We start from the raw sequence: 24270 nt of genomic DNA on the forward strand, positions 1-24270 counted from the left end.
TTTCTCTTGCAGGTTCTTGTCCTGCTGTTGGGTTTGTGCAAGCTGCTGAGCAGCCACTAGGAATCAGTTTTGGTCTTTGCTGACATTACTTTAGGAACCATCTAGAACCAGAATGAATTCAATTTTCAGGCACCATGTAATTTGTTTTTTTAGTTGCAGAAACAAAGGCATCTTACCCTGTAAGACCTGCTGGCTGTTTTACAGGGTAGCTCACTGTGCCTGGCACCTCCTGTTATGCTGCTGGCAATTCATCAGAGATGATGGCACCTTCTAGGTGCCTCTGAATTGCACCTTCCTTTAGGCTGCCAATGAAACTGTATGCCTGACTTTGCATCACTGATAGTGGTTTTTAGGGTTTGTGGTTTTCTTACTAGAATGGTAGGGGAAGAGAAAAAGTTTGCACCTTTAACTTTTACCTTTTTTCCTTTGTGCTATATGGGTGAAAGCCTGGGTTGGTTTTTTTTTCTTTAAATAACATAGGAATATATATATATATATATCTTTTCTGATTGAATGTTTACTTTTTGTAAAAATAATATTTACTAAAAGGTTATTCAGCCTTTAATTGGAACAATGAGGGTGTGGAATAGCCGAGAACAGTTCTTCTAAGAGCTGTTGTGCAGAGGCTAAAGTATCTTTCATCGACTCAGTGAAATATGCAGCTAGGCTCTCAGTGATGTTCACACACACACCCCCCCCAAGTTATCAACAGTCCACAGCAGAACTGGAATTACAGCCCAGAGAAGGGCTGAGACCTGAAGATGATGTTCATGTTCTGCCTTTCTAATCTAGTTGCAGAAACTGGTTGGGCAGTGGAAAGTATGGTAAGAATACATGCCTTTTTCTCCTCTTCTTTGGTTCTTATTACCCTTGGAATCATTGTTATCATGAGCTTCCCTGATTCCTTTTCTGACTTGGGTTAGACTCTTCATTCTCATCCAGAAGGCTCTTCCCAGAGGTGTAAAGTGAGACTGTCACTTTTGCTGCTTCATCAGATGTACGGAGCTCAGGGCTCTTTTAAGAAACCTGACAGAATATCTGCTAGCGAAGAGGCAACAGATACGTCTTCTTCCATCTCTGTGTCATTTCTAGGAGGCAAAATTGTCGTTGCTGGTTTTCCTATTCCTCTGAAGGCCAGTTTTCACCAGTGTCCTGTTTCAGAAGGGATGTTACTTTTATGGAGGCAGAAAAAAGCTAGCAAAAGCAGCCACTGGTCCAATCCCAAATACCTATTCGTAGAAAACGTGACATGTTTCTGTGGGGGTGAGGAGAAGGGGAAGTGGCAGGAGGAGAAATGAGAAAGTGGGGGGGAAAGGGTGTAAGCATAAAACAGATTTTAAAAAGAAAAAAGAGAGGGAGGTTTGCGAGAATATGAAAGAGGCAGCAAGGAAAAAAATGGCAGCAGTGGATTAGGATGGACTGTTGAGCAACTTGGAGCAGCTAGATCTGCTGTGGGCAGGGATTGTTTGGCATAAAGCCTAGGAACAACTCAGTTCCAGAAAAGCAGCTGGCAATTTAGTGTAGTCTGGTAGTGCAGACTGCATAGTATGCATTTCTCCATCTTAAAGGGATCAGCTAGCACATTTATTAGCCATCAGGGGCTGGGAAGAGAGGCACGTGAGACTACAGAAAGGAAGAGTGCAAGAAAATGAGAACGTGTGGGAGAGGAATATGTTCCCTGGCATATTTGAATGCTTTTGTGTGTGGTTTCAGAATGTCTCATGCAAGTCTCCTGGGTTGCAGCAATCCTCTTTCTTTAAGATTCAGTTTACAGAATGATTTCCTATCAAAGTATATCAAGATACCTCTGATTAATATCTGACTCAATCTAAATACAGCTATACTTACCTGAATGTCAGTATCAAGTGTAAACAGACACATTTGACTAGCCTCAGGTTATGTTGCTTTTAAACATGGTTTTAACTAAATTACTTTCTATGTTGTTATATTAAGAGGACTAAGTTTGCTGCCCCAGCTGCCTATGGAAAGCTACCAGCCAAGTCAGTGTCTGTGTCAGTACCAGCTTCCAGAGCTAAAATAGCCCAAACATTGTGATACCTTATCCTAGTGATGGACACAGTCCTGGGAGGGCTGGGACATCTGTGACCTTCAGTACCCTCTGGAAATTGTGCAGAAAGTTATGCACAGAGAGAACCAGAAGGGCGGTTAGGTGGGGAGGTGAGCAAGCTGGGCAGTGCAGGACAGGTCCACAGAAAGGGAGCCGCAAGATTGGTATGGGTAACGTGGCAGTTGGTCGCTGAGCATTTTAGAACTCAATATTCACAGCTGTAATACCACTGTGGTAACCACATAGTGCCCAGCTCTACCTTATTCATTTAGAGCCTGCATCTCTGCAACGTCCTCACTAGAAGTCCCTCCCTTAGCCTGCATTCAGTGCACACAGCTAAAATGTGTTAGTGCAGATGCTGTTGTAAGTCTGCTGTGGTGGTATGTTCACAAAAACAGGTTGCAGGGTTTGTGTGATTACAGACTACTAGGTCTCCTGACACAAAATATGACTATTCTTAGGTGTAGTTGTTTATACTGGGCAGTCTAAAACTGGTTTAAGTAGTGTGAAGAAAGTTTTTCCAAGTGAGCTTCAAGAGAATAGAGGGGAGGCAAGAGTGCAAGTCCTTGCTAGGCAGGACACCTGCCCATTGAATACTTGACAGGAATACTTGTTCTTTGACCTTGCTGGCTGTGTTTTTTATTCTTAGTGCCCAGCAAATCAAGGCACAAATTTGGACAGATGAGTTAAAATTTGTACTAGCAGATCAGTTTATGCAGCATGGCTGGGCGATCTGGCCAGTATGAAGGTACCTATTAAATCATATTCTTTCCAAGTCTGGCCACCACTGAAGATCTGAACTGTTTTTCCTTCTATGTGGCATTTGTGCTGAAAGCTCCAAATTTCCAGTTCAGCCCCCTCATGCTCTGTTAATTACAGAACTGCTAAGTGTCTGGAACAGCTCTCTTTGTAATCTCAGCTCTGTGAAATAAGATTGACTGTGGTCTAAGAGAAGGGAGGAGAATCCAGAATGGGAGATAAATCTTGTTCCCATCTTTCCAAGAACTCTTTTCCAGATATTAGGATACAAAAAAACCCCAAAACCAACAAAACCCAAACCCAACAAAAAAAACCTATAGAAGCCCAAATGCCAATGCTTCAATTTAGTGCCAGTGGCTGGTTTTGAGGTCTTGCCTATAGAACATTAAAATATTTTAAAAGGCAAAACCCATGAATAAGTTCACTGAAACTCGCTGGGAAAAGACTGGATGCCTTGGTAATTCTTTCCTTCTCTCTGGCTTTCAGCAGTCTTGTAAAGGGTTGTTTCATCCTTGTTAACTTTTTAATTCCAGGTTAAGGTTATGTTCCTGCAATGAGCACTTTAAAAGTTTTGTATCCAGTTTGCAGCTCTATGTGGCATCCTTCCATTCATAACTAAATGGTAAAAAATGTAAAAGGGATATGCTCATTACACTCGAACATGCAGTATCATTGCTTGCAACTCGTTTTATTTTGGAGCAGTTCTCCAGGCAAACACGAGATGGCAGCGCAATACAGAGCAGCTCACCAGCACAGGCCTGTACACAGTATCCTTGGCTGGCTGTAGAGAAAATGTGAGCTGATAGCAAAGCAAAAATTGTCACGTTTTTTCCATGCTAAAAGATTTTACTTTTGCCTCAGAATTACTCTTCCTCCCACCCTGCTTCTTCCTCTGTTTAGCTTTGCTATGCTCCCCATGGCTTTTCACAGCTCATCTTGAATATATTTCTTGCCCTTCTGACAAGTTGCTAGCTTGGCAGGTTTGGAACATAAAGCTTTATGAATGGTTACCATTGCTGCAACTGATTACCCTCAGAATCACGTGATAGACAATAAATGGAACCACAAGTGTGAAGAAATTTTTCTACTTTTTTTTTTTTTTTTGATCCCTCTGGTAACTCAGCCTGGTTCTTGAGTGTATGCCATTTGTCAGTATACCACATAATCAACTATTTTGGGCTTGCACTGGACCTGCCATGACCAGGAACCTGCCCTGCCTGCTATTTTTAATGTGTAGTAGGAGTGGGTTGGAGGCCAGCAAAAGCTATGCTTCCAGCTGCACATTAGGTCAACAGGCTTGATAGAGTGGTTGTCAACCAGCAAGAGCTCAGCCTGCACCTTCCACTTTGCCTGTCCTTAATCCAGAGTTTGAGAGCACTGTTTCAAAACAGCATGGCCAAGATTTCATCACAGGTGAGTACAGCAGACTGTGGCCAGTTCTGGGGAAGGTGGTTGCAAAGAAGTGAGTACTTCTACATATTTTCACCTTACTGCTTACTGGCATTACCAGTTTGTGCAGGGCCTTTATGAAAGGTAAGAAGCTAGGCAAGCACTGTAGAGGGTCTTGCAGCAGACCCATTGAGTGCCATTGTACAGAGAGCAACAAAGCTAAAACTATTGAAATAAATCATAAATCTCATTACCTAATGGATAGCCTGGCCACACATGCATGGCAGATAGAAGGAACTTAAATGTGGAATTTTATAGAAGCTGTCATGCTTTGGCTCTCTTCCTTGTCATGCCATCACTGTTTGGGATCTCACGCTATTTTTAGGAGTCAGAGAACTAGGAATCTGCTCGTGCTTTGCAACTGATCAGGATTAGAGCTAATGGGAGAAGTACATTGGGCTTCCTGTCACCCCCAAGCTACTTTCCATTAAGAAGCGGTGGTGAATTCCTGCGTCTCTGGTCTCCTCATTGGTCGTTTTTTGATGTTTCTGTTCTAGCTTGCTTCAACATACATTTTGGGAAAGGTGTACCTGTCAAGTCAGGACTCTGCCATGCACTGAATCATTCAGAGATAGGATAGCTTTGCTTATGGGATGTTATGTGCTTTGGTGCTTTGGTTTTGGTTGTGTGTCCTACTCATTATGCTTTCAATGGCAATTTCCTTACACAACTTTTTTTCCCCTTTTTCAATGACTGCAGGAAAATCCAGTGTCTGGTCGCAACATGATCAACTAGCCTGAAAAGTTATGAAGAAAGATGTATCTAGCCAATTGCTCTCCTCTGTACTGGACCTGAAATCATGGTGTACCTTTTTGGTTACTATCACTCTTCACAAAAGAGAAATAATGCCGTACATGCTTTTACCATCTAGTTAAAAAACAACCCCCAGTGCCAAACAGCCTGTCTCTGTGATAAGACTGAATGAAATCTAGACTTCAGTGGGGAGCATTAAGGTATGAAGGCAAGAAAAAAGGGGATGGAACTTTGCTACTGAATCATGGTAAGATGTGGATGCCCAGAGATGTGGGCAAAAATTGGCCCAAGATTGTTCCAAGGGAATTTGATAAATACACAGAAAAGACCTAAATTCAATGGCTTGCACTGATGCTGCCATGCTTTCTTTTTTTAATGGTTCAGTCTTCACAGAGGCGGAGTCTTCCTCTCTTTTGCAGAAAGGATTTACACACAGACAGGTTTTGTTCCTTTCTGGATACTGGTAGAGAAAAGTCTGAGATGGGTTACTCAGTTAATAATAATGGGAAGAAAAAACAAAGTTGAGCAAACTGAGGTCTAGGTGACTGAATTCTAAGTACCAAAATAAAAAGCCTATTTTCATTAGTTTATGAAGTTTTGCTGCCTACTGCTAATGTAGAAACTACAGTAATTAATTCCAGTGGCATATCTGCTAAAATTGGTGTCATTTCTCAACAGGAGATGGACCTGTTATATCAAAAGTAGTAAATAATTCTATTATTTAATCCACAATTAAAGGCTAACAGAGCTCCAGGAAAGACTTGATTTTTCTCAGAGATTTAAAGAAACTCCACCAGAAACTCCACTCTTGGGTCTGTAGTTCATCTTCCATTGTATTTTTTCCCTCGCGAGTAAAGTCATGTGGTAGAATAGTTGGTGTATTTAGGCCTCGCAAAGTCATTTGGCTAAGAAGTCGCTTGCAGATTCTTACTTTCAAGGAAGTAGAGGCTTTATACAAGTATATAAATCGGATTAGATTTTAAAAACTGTTGTTGAAGAGGTCACATAACATGCTTATGCTAATTCAGTCTACCCGATAAATTCCATGAGAGGGTTGGCTATCCGACTTCTTGAAGACAGGAGATGCAAACTGACTGTGCTTTAATAAATCAGATTTACCTGCTTTCCTGGGGACATATGCGGCACAAGATCTTCTGTGTGACAGAGCATAGGCACATCATTGCAAGGCAGGAGCTATACGTAGACCTTTCTCTCCTCCTCTGCTTTATGACTTAGCTAAGCCCAATCATGGGCTGAGCAGAACTGTAATTATCGCCATATTAAGATGTGGTTGTAAGGCCAGCTTTGAGGGCTGCAGGAGTAAGTTGTGGGTAATTCTTGATACTGTTGCATTCATCAAGATCCTGATAACACATAGACTAACTCTGTGAGAAGAGCAATCGACGATGGCTGGTTTGAAACTTTTATAAATGATCATTCAAGAATGTTATTGTACGAGAACCTTTTAGTAGTTTCATGAAGGGTCAAAGATAATCTATTTTTAAAGGATATATGTTTGTATCCTGGATGATTTAGTAATAGATTACATAAATATTGTACTAACCATTTTGGTGATTTATTTTTTTCAGAGTAAAGAGGTTTACTAAATATTTTGGCTTCAACTGATTTGCAGGGCCACCCATAAGTCACGGAATAATTACATAACTGCTATGATGTATTTAGAGTAAAAAAGATATGAGAATGCCTTTATCAAAATTCAAAATAAGTCAGTGTTTGTTTCTGAACCCAGACTAACAGTGACCAGGATGACAAAAATAAAGTGCCGTAATTGTCTCTTCCTGTGTGAAAGCTAAACCTTATTGTCTGCTAGACCATTGTGGTGTGTCTTAAAAGTCAACGTTTCTAGCCTCTTTCAGGCCGGAGCTGGAGTAAATTTCTAATCTGATGGTGCCCAGAAAAATAGTATTTCCCTCTCTTGTTTGACAGAGATTCCAGTTTTAGTACCTCTCTAATCAAAGCAACAAACTGACAGAATCTCAGTTTGGCTGATTTTAGGTTACTGAAAACTTTGGGTTAAGATCTACAATGCCCTTTAGATTATTTAAATATGTAACTAATAATTTCTGAAAAAGCTTAACCTAAATCCCGCTTAATGCTAAGAGCATTTAGGTACCTGTGTTCTTTTCCTTTTGAATAATGGAGCTTATGTTCCTGAAAGACACTGTTTTTGAAAAATATCACCCTCAATGCATCTGTGCCATGTCAGATGATTCAACTCATAAAGCATATCTTGGTTTTGAGGGTAGTATGGAAGTCAGTGTTGTTTGGAAATGTTTAGTTGAATGGTGACAACCTATAACTCCTCATTTACTTTATAATGTGATAGAAAATAAATTACGAAGATGTGAGTTGAAAGGACCTTCTGGGTCACTGAGTTCATCCCCAGTTCTGCAGATGAATATACACATCTGACAAGCCTACAGCTTTCAGTAATCTAAAAATATAAATGCAAACCCACAGTAAACAGAATCTAATATATGCACAGAGGTCTCTGTAACACTACTGTGTTCTGTCGTAAGTTTAGCCATGGTATTCTGGTTGTGGCTAGCAAACAGACACTCTCTAAGAGATCAAGAGACTGCTGGCTGCCACGCATGTTAGCTTTTAGCTAAAGAGGTCAGTAACACCTCCTCGTTCTCATCACCCTCTCCTGTAAGTGTGGATAGTAACACATTAAGTGTAGCTTTTCTGGTTGGGATATTAGGAGTCCCCTAATGATCTAGGGTACTACCCTCATTTTACACCAGAGAGACAGAAGAAAGCAAGTGGATCCACTGTCCTTGTAGCTCATTGTTGTTAGTCAAGTACAAGCAACAGCATTATTGTTTTCCCCAGCCCAGCATTTAAAAGATGAAGAATGGCTCTGTTGCCCTCCTTGGGGACTCCAAGATGAACATTTTTAGTTGTGAAGATCTGGCTCTGGAAAGAGGTGACACACTCTGTTGATTCATTATCTGCTATATAAACCTACTTCTGCTTTCAGAAAGTCAAGATAACAACTTTGATGTATACTACCTTAAGAAGATCTGAATCAATTTATATGGAAAAACTGTTAAGCCAGTGTATAAAGAACACCAGTGAAATTAGAAAGTCCAGGATTTGAAATGCCTCAGTGTTAAGGAGAATTAACATTGATTCAGAATATAAGCCCTAGTAAATATTTAACTCCTTTATGAAGTGGGGATAAAATACAGACTATTCCACTCTGCTATAAAAATCTTATGCCAGAGCATAAAAGCTGCTACAGGACTTGTGTCCTGAATGGAGGACTGCTTTACTTCTATCTGCAGTTCCTTATTTTTGTCTCTCTGTTGTTCTGTGTTATTTTCCCTCTGGATTCCTGGCTGCTCTGGTAACTGGTGTTGGTGAATATGGAATAAACTTGCTTTTGCCTAAGGTATCATTAAAAAAACCCAAACCCTACCTCAGCAGGGTTTCAGCTTAAAAATATTTCCCCTTAAAAGCTACCTTTGATGAATCATTTTTTCCCACTTTTTTGCAAATTTAAAGTGCAAGCAACAGAATCGGTTTCAGTGCTGCCATAAATTTTAATTTTTTTTATTGCAATTGCTAGTTTAATTTCATTGTGAGTGAGAAATAAAGCAGTACTTCTTTCTCTGCAATTGAAAAGGCTCGGTTTCAAATTCACGAAAATGACATTGCATAAATACTCAAAAGACATGTTACAGAAATCTTCATCTTCAAATGAAGAGTAGTCTCTTCAAAGGAAAAAAAAAAAAAAGCTCTGATCAAAATTCTGAGAGTTATAAATAAGGACTCCGTACACAAAGGAACTTTGTATATTCAGTAGAGTGTCATATGATGGCAAAAGCACATGAGGGTCACCCTGAGGATTACATCATCCGGAAGAGAACACAACATGCATCTCTTACATGAAAAGCATGTCAGACAAAACCCATGTATTTGCAAAGCCTTAGCTTCTTGGTCTCCAATGTCTCATTAAATCTATAAGAGGTTATTTTTACCCTCTTTAGATTTATCTTTCCTGGACATGCAATGGTAATCCTTATTTAACTGCAAAGCCTACCATGAGGGAGAATTAATTTGTGTTGAGAGAGCTCTTCTTGTAAAAGAATTTTAATGTGATATGACAGGCAACTTTTTTCTTTTGGGGGGAGAAAGAATGAGTTATTTGTGTGAGCTTTACTAACTGCTTACACTGCATTTATTGACCCTTTTCTCTTACCCTTGTATACATGTGCATTAGACATCAAAGGTTTGAAAACAATAAAAAATATCCCACGATAAAGACCACATTCAATGGACATTGCCCAATGCTTCAAAGCTTAAGGGACAGAAGTATATTGTACTGGGTACAAAGTGCAATTTGCATTTGCAAATAAGATTTAATAAAACTAAGACCTTAAGGTTCTCAGAAGGATCCAGTTCAACGCAGAAGACTGCCAATCAGTTTCTGTTCTATTTAATAGAAGCTTTGACTTCTTTGCGATTAAGCCTGAGAACAGCAGAAGTGACAGAAATGTTGACAAGGTGGACTTGTTCCTATTATGACTTCCTTCATGAGACAGTGAAGGGAAACAGCTTGGGTGCGTGAGATAGTCAGGTTAGAAGGAAAGGGCTTAACAGAGATGGATATGGATCTAGAGCCTGCAACTCAATTACAGGTTAAGTCCTATGCTTTTACTCAGGAGTCATAAACCATGCCACAAAGCACAATCCCAGGTGGTGTTCCTCACGCTTTTGAAGGATTGGATGCCACTCAGTTCAGGGGGAGAAAAGTTACAATATTCAGAGGAAGTGTCCCAGCAAACACCTTCCTGTTCTAAAACCAAATCTGTACTGTTCTGTTTTTTTGCTGGTAGTGTCAGCCTACCTTCTCACTAGATTTTATTCCTTCAAATGCCTAGTAGAACTGCAAAAAAAGAGCCCTTCTTCTCTTTGTTGCTTATCTACCGAAACTGCTCTCTGACTCCAGATTACTTACTTGGTTGAAGAAATGTCTTATTCTTAGATGTGAAGAAACTTATACTGGCCCTTTGTTATGATCTTAGCTGGCCAAAAGTAATAACTGCAATTTAATGTTTACTTAAATTGTAAACTCCCTCCAGAATTACTCAACTCATTCTGGTCAAAGATACAAATTAAATACTGCAAATGCCCAGACTGTAAGAGTTGAGAGCACCTATGATGAAAAATGTTCTAATGTTCTAGAAGAAAAACAAATGAAACCAAAATGCTGTCTAGGGTGGGGAAAGAATTGGACGGGAAATAAAACAATCCTTTTAGAGAATGCTGGTTATTTGGTGTTCTGGTGCTACATCAAATATGCTTAAATGCTTAAAATAAACAGTTGTTTGTCTTAGCTTTATACTTTATAGCCTAGACCTTGCCTTCTTGAAAGCAAAGAACCCCAGGTAATTTTCAACAATCTTTAAGTTTGTTTCTGCTGCTGAACACCCATTACATCTATCTGATAACCATGTAGCAATAGTTGCTAAGCTCAGATCTGGCCTGGTGAAAGTACTTTACAGATGATCTGCCTCATTGTCCTAAAGGATACAACCGATTTCAGGGAGCTATAACCATTTTGTACAGCAATAAATACAGGGAGTCTAATCTCTGAAATAGTTACTTGTATATTAAACTTTTAATGCTTTGAGGTAGGATTTTGAAAGTAACAGGATTTAAAAAGTAACATCAAGAAATTCAGGTAGGTTCATTACTGATAAATCTGCTTTCTTACTCTGGTTTAACTAGACCCTATTCATAGAGTTACTCTAGAACAGCTACTCCTTTTATTCTGGAATAACTAGTCCAAATAAATCCATTTTATGAATTTCATTACAAAAATATTCTTCCCTTCCACCACACTATTGAAGTTACCCATAAGTGTATTTCCATAATGGGGTCTACATCAAAGCTGGACGTTTCAGGGGAAAGATAAGGAGCAATGACCAATTACTGGGTAATGAAAAATAGGCTAAAGCCCAACGTAGTTAACTTTTGAATTTAGTGGTGTGCATCTTTTCCTGAAGGTAAATGCCTTTGTGAAGACAGTTTTACACGGTTTTGTTCTTCCAGAGCTAGATTGCTTGATACACGCTTTTCAGCTTAATACATTTGTTTTGCTCAGTATTATTTAATCCTGGTGATGAGGAACCGAAGATCTTAACTCTCAGAAAGCCCTCCTTTAACATGTACCTTGCCTGAAAAGGCAGGGTTTTACCTTGGCTGCAGCACACCCTCTGCGGAAGGAGCCCTTCACCGGTGCCACGCCAACGGCTGCCGCCCGACACGGAGAGCATCGCCCTTCGGCTCAGCTGCGGTCGCTCCCGGCGAGTCCTGCTGTCTGAGGCACCGAGCAGTGAGTCGGGAGGCACCTCCTGGTCTGACTTTTCAAGAAGCCCTGAAAGACCTTGTGGCTTGGGGTGGGTTTCTGGGAGGTGGGGAGAGGTTGGTTGCCTGAGGGGACCAAACAACGGGCCTTGCATCCGACTTGCTCTCGTCTCTGTCAAGGAGGACAGAAGGCTGCTCTGGGGAGCGATCCACCGCCCTGGGACACGCGGTCTCGGCCGGGCCTCACCACGTGCCCTACAGCCACCCCCCAGCAGCTGCACCCAGGAGCTTGTGGCTCCAAAGGCAACAGCTGGCGTGGGAGCTTTTAGCCTTTTGAAGCCTCCCTTTCTGTTGCTTTTGACGTGATTTCGGGCTTTGCCCGGGGGACGCCTCCCCGTCCTTGACGAACGAAACAGGGAGAGCCCCCTCTGTGGCGCAGGCGGGTGTCCCCGTGGGCCTGTGCGCCCCTTTCTCCCCGCTGGCTGTGTCCAGCGGGCCAGGCCTCCGGTGGAACCCACCCGGTTTGCCTGAGGGGAGCGGGACGCGGCCCTCTGTCAGCACGGGGCTTTTTTGGCGCAGCGGGAGCCCCCCCCAGCGCTGGCCCCGGGGGCTACGCAAGCGGTGGCCGTTGCTTTCCCCGGAGCCGCTCGGCAGGCCGGGCGGGAAGGAGGCAGGGAAGGGGAAGGGGAGGGGGGGGTCTTCCCCTCCCCGCCACCGCGGCCTGCAGCGCGGCCCCCGCCTCCCGGCCGTAACCAAGTGCTAGGCCGGGCGGGTGCTCTCCTCCTCCCCCACCGGGCCGGCAGCGGCACCTGGTCCCCCGGCAGCCGGCGCGGTCCCTCCGGGCGGGTCCCGCTGGCCGCCTGGGCCGGGCCGAGCCGAGCCGGGGCGGGCGGCGCGGGGCCGAGGGGCGGCGGGAGCGTCTCCCGCCTCCGCCGCCTTTGGGGGCGCCTTGTCCCGCTCGCGGCGCCTCATGGCGCGATGCAGCTGCAGTGGGAGGGAGAGGAAACCCACCCCCCTCGCTCGGCGGCCGCCTTTGTAACCGCTCAGCCCGGCGCGCCGCCCGGCCCAACTCGCGGCAGTTCGGCGAGCGCCGGAGCGCGGCGGCGGGACCAGATGGAGCCGGAGGGTAAGGCTGCGCTGCGCCGCGCCGCGCCGGGCCCCGCTGCCTGCCCGGGGGGCTGCCCCGGCGGCGGCACGCCTGCTGCCCCTGGCCCCCCCGCCTCGCGCCCCCGGGGAGAGGTTTCCGTGCGCGCTCCGCGCCCGCCCGCCGAGTTTTGTCCTCAGCGGAGGCTGGGGGCGACCGGGGGCCGCGGGGAGCCCGGGCGGGGGTGCTGGCGGCGCGGCGATCCGCGGGGTCTCTGCGGCGGGAGGCCGGTCCCGGGGCCGGCCCGGCTCCAGGTGTGCGAGGGCCGGAGGGGCAGCGCGGCCCGCCCGGGCGCCGCGCTCCCCCCGTCCGTCCGCCCCCTCCCCTCGCCGATCGACGGGCGCTGCCCCGCGCGGTCTCGGCGGCTGCGCCCGGCGCCAGGGCCCTCCTCTGCCCGCTCCTCCCCGCCCGCCCTCGCCCCGCCGCGGGGAGCCGGGCGCGGCGGCGGCACGGGCCGGAGCGGAGCGGCGGGGCCGCGGGGGTCGGGCTACCGCCCGTGAGGTGGGGGCCCGGCCTGGAGCGGAGCAGCCCGGACAGATCCGGGGCGACGCTCAGCTCTCTGTGTGTGTGTGTGTGTAGTGTTTCTCTTTTTTTTTTTTTCTTTTTTTCTTTTCCCTACCCCCTTGAGCGGGCTGGCGTGTTTCTCAGGCAGACGCCTTGTCAGCGGGGTCCAGACCAGCCCTCCCGAGGCCTGAGCGCTTCAGCTGGGGCTGGCAAAGGCTGCTGCCCTGGTCTTCCACCTTCGTGGAGGCGAAGCGTTGGCTGCGGGCAGTTACAGCGCGGTGCTTCCCCTGCGAACTTCGTGGTTGTCTGCAGGCACCTCGTAGAGCCTTGTCCCTGCACGGCTGACAATGCTCAGAGATCGCGCGTTTGAGTAAATATAGCACTAGCTGCGTAAATACATTTTTAGTTCTCCTAAAACCACATAAAACCAGTTCTGTTAAACACTTATTTTGGTAAGACTATTATTAACTGCATAGATCAAATTTGTTTTCTGCCAGTCCATATTTAGGCACTTATGAAATGCTAAGGTTTTTCTCCACTTTTTCCTTTTTAAATACCTTTTGGAGCTGTTAGTACTTATAATGTAAACCATTTCTAGTTGCAAATTGGAAACCTCTGAGCCATAATGGTCTGTTGCATTTAGCTGGCTGTTTCTTGCAAGCCCTACATTCTCATGCAAAAAAAGAAAGAAAGAAAAAAAAAGCTCTAAAAAACCTTATGAGATTCATGTTTAGAAAATTGGCTGCATACATCGTAGCTGTTTTTTAAACCTCAGTATCTAAGTCACATTTTCCATTCCAAATATTAAGAATGGTTGAACTATGTTAAAGGGATATGCTCTACCTTAGTTCCCTTGCAAGCTTTAGGGAATTTTAACACAAAGGAAAATGGCTCTACAATTTAAAGGAATCTGGGACTAACCACTACTTGCAGTGCCTGATACGCAGCAGCACCAAAGAGTGGAAGAGACTATTGGCGATTGTTAATGACCAGAATTGGTGTTGTTGTCCAAGCAGAGAAGTATGCAGAATGTAAATGGGATATGTATGGTGACAAATACATTGATAAAAGGATTCTTGCATTCTTTAGAATAACTTTATTTTTAATAGGAGGCTAGTTTTCACAATGCTATTAGGATGTTTTAGTTCTACAGTTCATATTCAAACTAGCAGAGCTATGTTTATAAAATCATACCCTGAAATAAGCAAGCTGGTTTTGTTCCTGATTTAGCTCATTTATGACCCAGTTCTTTATATTGTATATCTCCTAAAATTAATAAAGCTAGGAAAAAATGATAAAAATGAAATTTAGTTTAAAGGAATTCCTTCGTTTGAAGAAATAAATCCTTATTTTTAAAAAATGGAAGTTCTCTGCCCTGCTTCTTGGGTAGGTGAAGGCTGGATCAACCCAAGAAATATTACGGTGAGTTGCAGACCTCCTGAGGTTCCCTATCCGCCCTGAATCCAGGCATATTGAGACAATCTGACTTCTGGCACCTCCGGAACTACTCAGGTACCAATCTTCAGTACATTAAGTTTGGAGACAGATCCTCCCGCATGGATTGGAGCCTGCAGGAGCAGGAATACCTATGTTAGCAGCCTCTCTCTCCATTAGTTATAGAAGGAGCTGGGGCTGTCATGTTAGATGCTTGTGGATAGGTGCTGTACATATCCCACCGTACGGGTGAACATGTAGTTTTGTTGGCACTGGTTGTCTTCAGTGAGTTATTTCTGTTTTCATACTTATGGCACCTAGAGTGGTGATCTAACAGAAGTCTGTAGAGGCTAAGCTTGCTTGCTGTTGTGACTTTGATCAAATGTGTCCCGCTTGCATAGTCCTGGCTTGAATCGTTCTTGAATGGAGCTGGAATTGCCATTGTCCAGTCCCCTTTGGTGCAGCTCCTTGCATTTAAATATATGTCTAAAACTCTTGCTGAAAATGAAGCCAGGACTCTCTTCCCGGAGGAGCTCTGCCTCTTTTCCAAATGTGCAGATGCAAGCCCTGTCAGGTATCTTCCACAGAGATGGGGAAGAAAGACAGGGGGTTGATGCTAGGTTGCCCTTTTCTTAAGGAAATCGAGTGAGGTGTAGTAATGCCACAGGAAATACTGACCCGCGGAGTTCTTGTGGATGTCCCCCAAGCTCCAAACGTCGACTGAGGTGATAATGTGCGAGGAGGTTGGGACTTCAGAGCTTGTTTGGTCTTGAGGTGTCTCAAGAGAGGATGTTTTGTTCAAACCAATAAAAATAGTGGAATCAAAATACAGTGGTGATGGTCCTCGTGCCTTTTTGTTTGGGATGAGCTTCTGTAGCCTGATCCAGAACGAGGAAGACCATCTTAGGTCAGCAGCAGTGAAAGTGGGTTGTCAAGACCCTGGGACACCAGGAGGGAAAGACTTGGGAAGTCGGAATCCAAGGTGGAGATTTTTTACTTGCGTGTTGTTTGCATTGCAGTGTTTTCAAGACAAGCTTTGTGGCTGGGTTTTTCAAAGCATCCCAAGTTTTGTACACTGAGCTCCCTGGTCAGGTTGCTATGTGGTTTGGTTTTGGGGCAGCCTTGTTCTCAAACTAGGTGTGGGAGGTGGGGTGATTTGGGGACCAGTGCCCTCTGCAATGCTATCTCAAATCCATGTGCTTCCCACTGATTTTCAATGAAAAACGAACAACTGACTGTTGTAGGAGGTCTTTTGGAACAGCTTTGTCTTCCCATGTGTCTGTAAAGTGTCCAACTCAATGGACAGCGGATGTTCATGACTGAAGCTTGTCTGTTGCCACAGACCCAACTCAATAATAATGAATGGATTTTTTTTTCAAATTGTTTGTACCTTTTTTTGGTTTAGGGATCTTGTTAAGATTATTGGACATCAGTAATATTGGTGCAAATGGTCCTGCTTTGGTTGGTGAGTGTGACCAAATGGTCTGTATGAGAATTGAAAGGGCAGAGAGTGTAAATGCAACAATGATGTGATGAATGCTTTGTTTCCTCTTGGACTGTACACAGGTTTCTACTAAAGCTATAAACTTGTAAAATGCTTTTGAGTAAGATTAATTTTCTTCTTCAAGCTGTTTTGTAAACATTTTTCATTTACTAAATACTGAAAACTCAAACAATTTGAAACTATTTAAAAGAGGTGGCTGGTAAAACCTAAGTAATAAATACTTCTAGTTCCCAGGACTGGATACAGATACTGTGTGAGAGATTTGAGCTGTTGATTATGTAGATGTTAACTTGTCTGAGTGGACAAAATAGTGTGGCAGATTAAAAGTAGTAATAACTATTCCAGTGTTCATTTTTGTCAACATTATCAAACTTTAATGTGAAAATGAACATTTCGCTTGAGAGACCTTGGTTTATGATTCTTGCATAAAGATGAATATTGATACCATTTGCAAAAAATGTCTCTTGTTACGAATTCTCTGAACTAGTTGAAAGTTCCTTTTAAGTAAAAAAATAACTTCATTTATTTTTCAGATGTGGAAACAGAGAATTTGAGATAGCCTGAGATAAGGTGGACTAAGGTACAAGTGAGAGAGAGGAGAGAGAAATTATGAGGGAGTATCATTGAATTCCTCAGCTAGTTCTTTCCACGATGTGGCAGCTCTCAAGCCATGCTGTGTACCCACCAGCAGCTCTCAGGTCTCTCATTTTCTTGTCCTGTGCCAATCCCTTTGAACTCCCCACTGAGCACCGAGCCTGGTTCCCCTGAGCACAGGACCCCAGACCTCCACTGTGAAAATCCATGTGAAATTGGGAATAGATGTTTGCAGATCAGTGTTGCATTCTCTGGAGCATACGGTAATTGGAAGGCAGTCAGTCACCGCATGAAACTCTGGCTGGTTTGGACGTTACGAGTAGTGAAATTTGAGAAGGCCTTTGTTGGTGGAACAATAGTAGAGGTACACTGGAAAGTGCTTCCAGTGAAACTTTTTGCCCCTCCCTCTACTCTCCCCCTCCTATTCCCCAGCCATCTCCTAAAAGCGAGGTTTAGTATAACTATGTTTGCATTTTACACTTTGCAATGTCTTAAAATTTTATGGGTCTTTGAATTTTATTTCATGTTTTGTGGCTTTTCACTGTATCTGCACTGGCTGTCATTAGGAGTTTCTGGTACTAAAGTACTGTGTGTTTGCTTTACCTTGATTCTGGGCAAATGCTATACCAGCCAGCGCAGAGAAGAAATGCTAATGCATGGTGTCGTCTCCTGCATTGCTAATGGAGGGAAAGACAGCCTGATGTTCATCTCCATTCCCTCAATGGTATGGCCATTACTTTTTCTGGCAGTAGTTACATGTACTTCTATGAGAAATACCTAGGGTGTGCAGTTGTGACCTGGATTCTCAGGGTTAAGTTACTGAGTTTAAATGGCATTATTTAAAGCACGTTGCCTCTGTGGTCCCTGACTGCTACCTCTCAAAACTCTGTTCTCCCTACTTTTTCTTCTGGTGTCAGTGACTTTTGTTGCTGTTTTTGTCTTTCTGCGAAATGCAATTGTATTTCAGAGTTTATTGGTATTGCCTGCTTCCTTCTTTTCTGGGTTGCACTTTTCTTATTATTTGGCAAGGCATAGATCCTGGTGTGGGACAGAAAGCCTCCCATGCTGTGGGAGGACTGCGTGGGGAATTGTGCAGGCAGGTTGGGGAGAGGAGGTTGTTTACATAGTATAACCTCAGTCATCTCATGCAGGATTCCCTGCAGGGTCCTTGGGAGGCTGGGAAAGGTGATTTCATCAACTCGCCACCTCCAGAAGCTCCATTAACAACAGAGGGTCAAGGTTCCTACCTCAGAGCCGTGCTGTCGGAATAACCCTTCGGATATCGTCAGAATACTTTTCTCCCTCTGTCTTTCTTCTGTCCCTCTTAGTATGATTAGTGTTTCGGTTATGAACTCTAAAAACCCATGGCTCTTTGATAGTCAACTGTCAGCATAAAAAAGATGCAGAAGTGCTAACATGGGATTTTTCTTCTGCTTTAAGACACTTGGTACTGCCTGAATGATGTAATGTGCATTGGTGGTGGGACTGGGAAGTCTGGGCTTACTGTCACATGGCATCCCTGAGAGGCTGGTCAGACAGACCTTCATGAGTCCCACTCTGTGCTTGTGTTGGGCAGTAATAGCCTGGAGAAAGAGCTTTTTTGTCTGGAAGAAATGTGTCAAGCGTTACCAACTTCTGTGTCTTTCTTAAATGCTTAAATTCTTAAAAATCTTGGAAGTATTGATTGCTGTTCTGAAGCAAGCTCCTGACGTTGGGTAAGAAGGTGTCATCAGACAGTGAATGGAGTAATGTACAATTCATGGTCTTCAAATCTGTTGTTAGTAGTAGGAAAAGGCATCTCTTGGGATGACAGAATCTTCAAGGTGTTAACAGAGAGGGACAGAGCAGACCACTGGCAACTGCTGTGAGAGGTGAGGAACTGCTAAACATTGTAGGTATGGCCATGAATAATTATATTAGTGAAATTATATGTTAAAATGCTGAAGCATTGCCTTTTGAAAGATAATTCTGGTTCTTGAATTTCTTCAGAGATTGATTTGATGCTGCTGCTTAGAAATTCTTTGGCTTAATGAAGATTCAAGGAGATAATATTTTTATGCTGGACTGCTGAATGAATCAATTTTGCATTATATTTACCATTTTTCTCTCTTCAAGCCTTTTGGATATTCTGTTGCTGAACTATACAGAGCCACTGCTTTAAGTGTAGCTACCTCTACTGTTAATTCATGGTACTCATTGAGCTGTTTAATTAATGTGAAAGGCTAAAATACTGACACTTTGGACTCTGGTTAGATGTCAGCCTGTTATTGGAAGCCCAACCTCTATCCTTTGGATGGAGTGTTTGGGTACAGTGTCTGCATGCAGCATACACATCTGTACATGTCATTGTGACAATCCAGATGGAGATTTTTGGAGGCTATCAGCCTTCATATTAAAGAATCTGATTTCTAAAAGTCCAAAGAGCCCAGTAGTACCAGTATTTTTTGGAAGGCAGGGAGACATCTAAATATCACTTGGATATCAGAGGTTTCTCCTGTTTATTTTAAGACTTCTGAAAAGCAGGCAGGTATCTGACTGTAATGAAGGAATTTAACACTGGGCTCTAGTTTTCTTAAACTTTTGGCCTCTTTTTATTCATTCTTTTGAGCTTGCGGGCTCTGAGCAGAAATTCTCTCTTGGTAACTTAACCCTGAGCAAATATTTACATTCATGAGATTCTTGCTACTTCAGCAATCATTTTGGGCCTTGAGGTTGGAGCAGGGTGAAAGTTACTGCACCAAACATTGGGGCTGGGGAAGGAGCAGGGAAAGGAAGCCTGAAGAAGCCTTCAAATATTCTTTTACCATGTTTGGTAGCAATCACCTGTTCAGCATATTTTGGTTACGGCTCCACAAACATTGCTGTATTCCAGAATGAGATACCGTATTTCCTGCCACTGGCCCTATCCATATGATGGGTGCTTGTGATTTGAATTTCACCCACGTCTTCAAAATGCTGAATAAAAATGTTTGTGTAAAAACTGAAGTGAATGGAGCAGTAGAAGGGAAGACTGAAATGGAAGAAAAGGAATAAGCAGTGAGTACAATGCAAAAAACATTGAAAGGGGTGTAGGATGAGATTTTGAAGAAAGAGGGTTTTAAAGTCAAAATTAGTTAAGAAATATGAAATTTGTAAAAGAGGAAACCTGTACAAAACACTGTTTGAATTTAAGCTGTGCACACTGCAGAAATAAAGGGAAGGTTCTGCAGGGTACAGAACAACAGAAATCTGAATAAGGCAAAGGAGGGAGTGATCTCCCTCAAAACCAATGGACGAAACCACCACCAGATCTCAGCCTCCTGTGTTTTTACTTTATAGATTTTACCATTGTCATCCAACAGCGTGCCCTGTGCTGGCTGCACCGTTTCTGGAAAAGAAAGAGGATGACAGTAAACTCCATTCTCACACAATTTGTGGGAGAAATAGGCAGGTTTCTCATGACGGTTCTCAGCAGAGGCTGAACACTGATGTAGCTTCCTCTCCCAGGCCGCCTCTGACGCACTGCTCGGGGCTATGTTTGGAGCCCCACACTAGTGGTCTGGCCCTGGGGCTAAATGCTGCAGCTGCGATGGTGCTGATGGCAAGCTGCTGGGAGCACGGGAGAGCACACGCTCGCGTAGGAGACCTGAACGCAAAAGCTAGTGCAAACTGTGTATTGTGTTCCCTCTTATATTTGACAGAAAAAGGGGTTGTGCCCCTGCAGCTAAATTTGTACTGTTGGTTGACACGGTTCTACTGGAGCTGTGGCTGAATCTACAATAACTTATGCTGATTAAAGGTCTAGCCCCCAGGCTGTAACAGCATATAGCTACATGTTGGAACTGTTACGGTTTGCATTGAAGTAGTATATATGTTTTTTCTACTTAATTTTTTCCCCCTTTTTTCCCCTGTTTGTTGAATATCTGCAAAGCCCCGGATTGGGGGTGGATGAATTTTGCCTGGAGGAAAATCTCAGACGTTCCAATTTCCTGTTGGAGCCAGGTGTGCCACCTCCATGCATTGCTCCCACGGCTGCTGTAGTCGTTCACTGGGGGTGAAATTTCCCATGGAGGAACAAAACTGCTGCTTGCTGAGCCCTCCTGGATCTGTTTTACTAATTGCTATTGAAATCCTTACAGCCTGTTTCTCGGCTGTAAAAGTGCAGAGCCAAATATCAAAGTTGGGGGGAACAATCCCCCCTAGTTATTATGCAGTTCAGGAATTAATTTCTTAAAATTTTTTTCAACTCGAGCAAGTAAATGTCTTGCCTTGCCATTCCTAGGGGATGCTCTCTAATGGAGGTGCAAGTGTTCACAGCTAGGGAAGAGTAAGTTTTCCTCCAAATAGTAAAATTTAAAAAAAATCATTAAAAAAGCCTGTCTCATCCACACTGCCTGGAGTTGTTGGTATGGGGTTGTTGGTCTGAGTTACGGCTGCTTGATTTTGATGGTTGCGCAGTAGAAAAAGTTGCTTCACTTGGAATGCAGAACAGATGCTTTACTTATTCACTTGAAAGGATACTCTAAGGGGTTTTTTGTATTTCCCAGACCATGCAAGTCCAAAAGTTATTTCAAAAATTGCTAATCCTCTTGTTTCGACAAAGAAACTGTGGAAGTGAATTTTGAGGGTAAAGGAACTGTGGTGTTAATTGTCCGTCTAGTCCAGGGTTCAAGCTCTGCCCTGGCCACAGCCTCTGCTTCAGCCATGAAAAACTTTGTAGCAAATGGTTATGGAACAGCTGGCACAAAGTAATAGGTTGGTTGTTTTTTTTTCCTTCCCCAGTCTTCACCCCATGCCCAATTGTTTAAAAATTGGGTTTTGTCTTAAAGCAGGAGTGTTCATAAACTCACAGAACTCATGTCCTCCAATGAAATAGAAATTATCTTATGGCTGGTAACAGATTTAGTACATATTATAAAAAAAAAAAAAGAGTTCATTTCTAGTTGTTGCATAAATATATAGAGTGGTGCCACTGTTTTACTTGTATGTTCACAGTGTTAAAACATTGTATTTTGACAATAAACTGAGGGAGGTGGGGGATGTTCAGCCATTCTGCTGTGTGCACAGGCAAAATGTTGCATTTTGCATTTAAGCTGACTCTCCTAAAGCAGCAAGAAACCTGCAGATAAGTTGCCTCCAGCTGGAGCACAGTGTGCACCATTTTGATGCTCCCTTTTCTCTCCTCCCTCCTTGTTAAATTAGGTTTCAAACAAAACCACTTTTGAAAACTGAGCAGGATCTTGCTTAATTGATTATCTATGGCAGCGGAGCCTCCACTTGGTCATACTGTGTTTTCTGTTCGACGGTCAGAAACCCAGGACCTGTAGGTGGTGCCTGTAATTTGGGAATGGCTTGGTGAACTGCTTTTAAAGATCTTAAACCTTGAGAGCACAGGTTTTAAACTTGGCTATGTGATTTCCACTACATCTGGTTTTGCACCTGCATTGCTTGGGTCTCCCAACCACACAGGCATCAGTTGCTAAGAGTATATTCTAAATCTGCCAAACACATTAGATTATCCCATCTCCTGTTTCCTGATTTATTCTGTCAGCTTCATTGGATGAACCTCAAACTCCTGTTGAGTCCTGGTCACTTGTTTGTCCCACACCAGGATGACTGAGGAACCCTTGTGTGCTATTGCTGAGGCCCAGCATCAGCCTCCCAATTGCTTTTTCCATTTCCCACTGTTCTTGGTCTCTTACCTCTCCTGACATCTTGCAGTTCTGTGGTACCTTCAGGATATTCCTGACGACATCTCTTTGCAAGATATGTTTCTATTGTGGCAACTGCTTGGCTGACAGTCTGTAATAAAAATTAATAAAAACTGAGTTGCTACAGTTATAGGCTAATTTAGCAATGATCTTCAGATCCTTCTGGTGGCCAGATTGCAAAAATGCACTTTTGTACTTTCAGCCCTCTGAAACTTCTGGTTTTAAATCCAAACCCTTGAGGTTTAGATAGATCATGTGCATGCAGTTTTTATAACTGCGTAATTGTGCTGCTGTTTCCCTGTTGGGGTTTTTTCCCCCAAAATTCATGTTCCTCTACCGTGCGATGGAAAAACCGATCTTATGTATTAAATCAAACTTTTGAGCATGTAGACTCTGGGTGTAGCTTGCGGAATTCTGGGTGTGGTGATATGATAAAAAAGGAAATTGATCGTCATTGTCATTCCCTAGAACTGTGCATCCTATAGGGAATCCCTTAGGCACCCTACCAAGGAGGCGCTTCACACTGAAAACTGGTTATTTTTTTTTATTTCATCAGGTGGTGGGGGAAAAAAAAAGGCGAGGCTTCATCTAATATCCATTTGATTAGTAAATCAATATCTCATACTGATCCATCTTTTGAAATGTGTTAAAAGATATCTAAACATCATGTGCTTTAGTTTCTAAAAATATTGCAAAATCATCATTTGGACTGAAGACCTTAAAATACTTTTCTGTGGAATGTAATTGAAGTTTTGCTTTTTAAAATGTTGATTAGGATTTTCAAAGGGAGCACAGCTATGAAAGGGGAGCAGTTCAAATGTGACTTGATTCTGTAACTTCCATTTTGGTTTTGTTTGGTTTTTGTCTTTTTAAGACTTGAAAATCTGGTGGTGGTTTAAGTTTGGGTTTTTTTAAGTTGATGATCGTGACTGCAGTGGTGTCCCCTTGCTGAAAAGGCACATGGCAGACCTTAAAATCAAAATTGTTATTCTTCAGTCTGGCTTAATAATGCAAAAGAGAAGACTGTCATTTATTTCACTTAGAAGCAGAGTATGCTGAGTGCTCTGGTTTTTAGTTTTTCAGCAACTTTGGTGTTAAAAGACATGAGCCAAAAGAATTTTACATTTTTACCCCTGGCGCTTCTGCTGCCAGATATTGAGGGGAGGTCACACTTAAAGGGATTAACAGTGGATGGAGCAAGACAAAGCCTTGTCTGAACAGCCTGAGTAGGCAATACTTTGCATGGGTGTTGATTCTTCTTGGATGTCTTACAATGTCAGTGGATGAACAGTACAGGACTAGAGTTGATCAGCCATATTACATGCCTAGAGATTCCTAGAGAAAGGGAACCAGTTTGAAAAATGCATATCCAAAAGGGAGCCTGGACTGAAAACATTAGATTTATATGCAGAGTTCTGCTTAAAATGATGCTTCTTTATTATATCTATTTTCAGGTGGTGTTACAGCTGGGTAATAGACTCATGGAAATGTGTCTGTTGAATGAATGTGTAATTAATGCTGTATATTATGTCCAGAATAAAAGAAATGTAGTTCACAAGATTTTTCTTCATAAGGACTGCATTTAGCAAAGAGGTTTGATTTTTCTAGGTTAGGAAACTGGATGTAGATTGTTAGGCTTTCTTGTTTTGGCTCTTTTACTGGTTTTGGTTTTTAGTGATGATTTTTGGTTGCCATGTCTTTAGCTGACTCTTCAACTGACTCTGAATTTGTCCCCACTCCCTGTATGCAGCTGGCCTATTCAAAATGGTGTGTAGAGACTTCATTTAAACTTGCTGGTATTGATTGTACTGTTGTGTCTGATCTTTTTTTTTTTTTTTCTTTCTTTTCCTCCTCTCTTAAAAATACGTTAAATGTATTTTTAAGAGCTCCATGCTGGATCTCACAATTGCAGGATTTGAGCTAGTTTGTTTAAACAAAAAAAACAACAAAAACTGGAAGTCAGTATTTTTTCTGCATTGTTATTTTTACGTTTATTTAATGGCAGTCACGATAAAGTCTGATTTATGTAGGT

The 24270-nt window shown here is 43.0% G+C and overlaps 1 protein-coding gene across 3 annotated transcripts in view; it reads left to right on the forward strand.

The window, feature by feature from the left end:
* The first annotated feature begins 12162 nt into the window (after positions 1-12162).
* The window catches only part of FGD3 (FYVE, RhoGEF and PH domain containing 3), a 114051-nt gene continuing 101943 nt past the window's right edge, over positions 12163-24270 (forward strand). For all 3 annotated transcript variants that reach the window (XM_049826279.1, XM_049826281.1, XM_049826285.1), the window contains exon 1: positions 12163-12494. In XM_049826279.1, the coding sequence (XP_049682236.1) occupies positions 12347-12494 (148 nt within the window). In that variant the 5' untranslated portion in view covers positions 12163-12346. The remainder of the gene's footprint in view (positions 12495-24270) is intronic.

This window comes from Accipiter gentilis, chromosome 23 (assembly GCF_929443795.1).
Source record: "Accipiter gentilis chromosome 23, bAccGen1.1, whole genome shotgun sequence".
NCBI classification, from domain to species: domain Eukaryota; kingdom Metazoa; phylum Chordata; class Aves; order Accipitriformes; family Accipitridae; genus Astur; species Astur gentilis.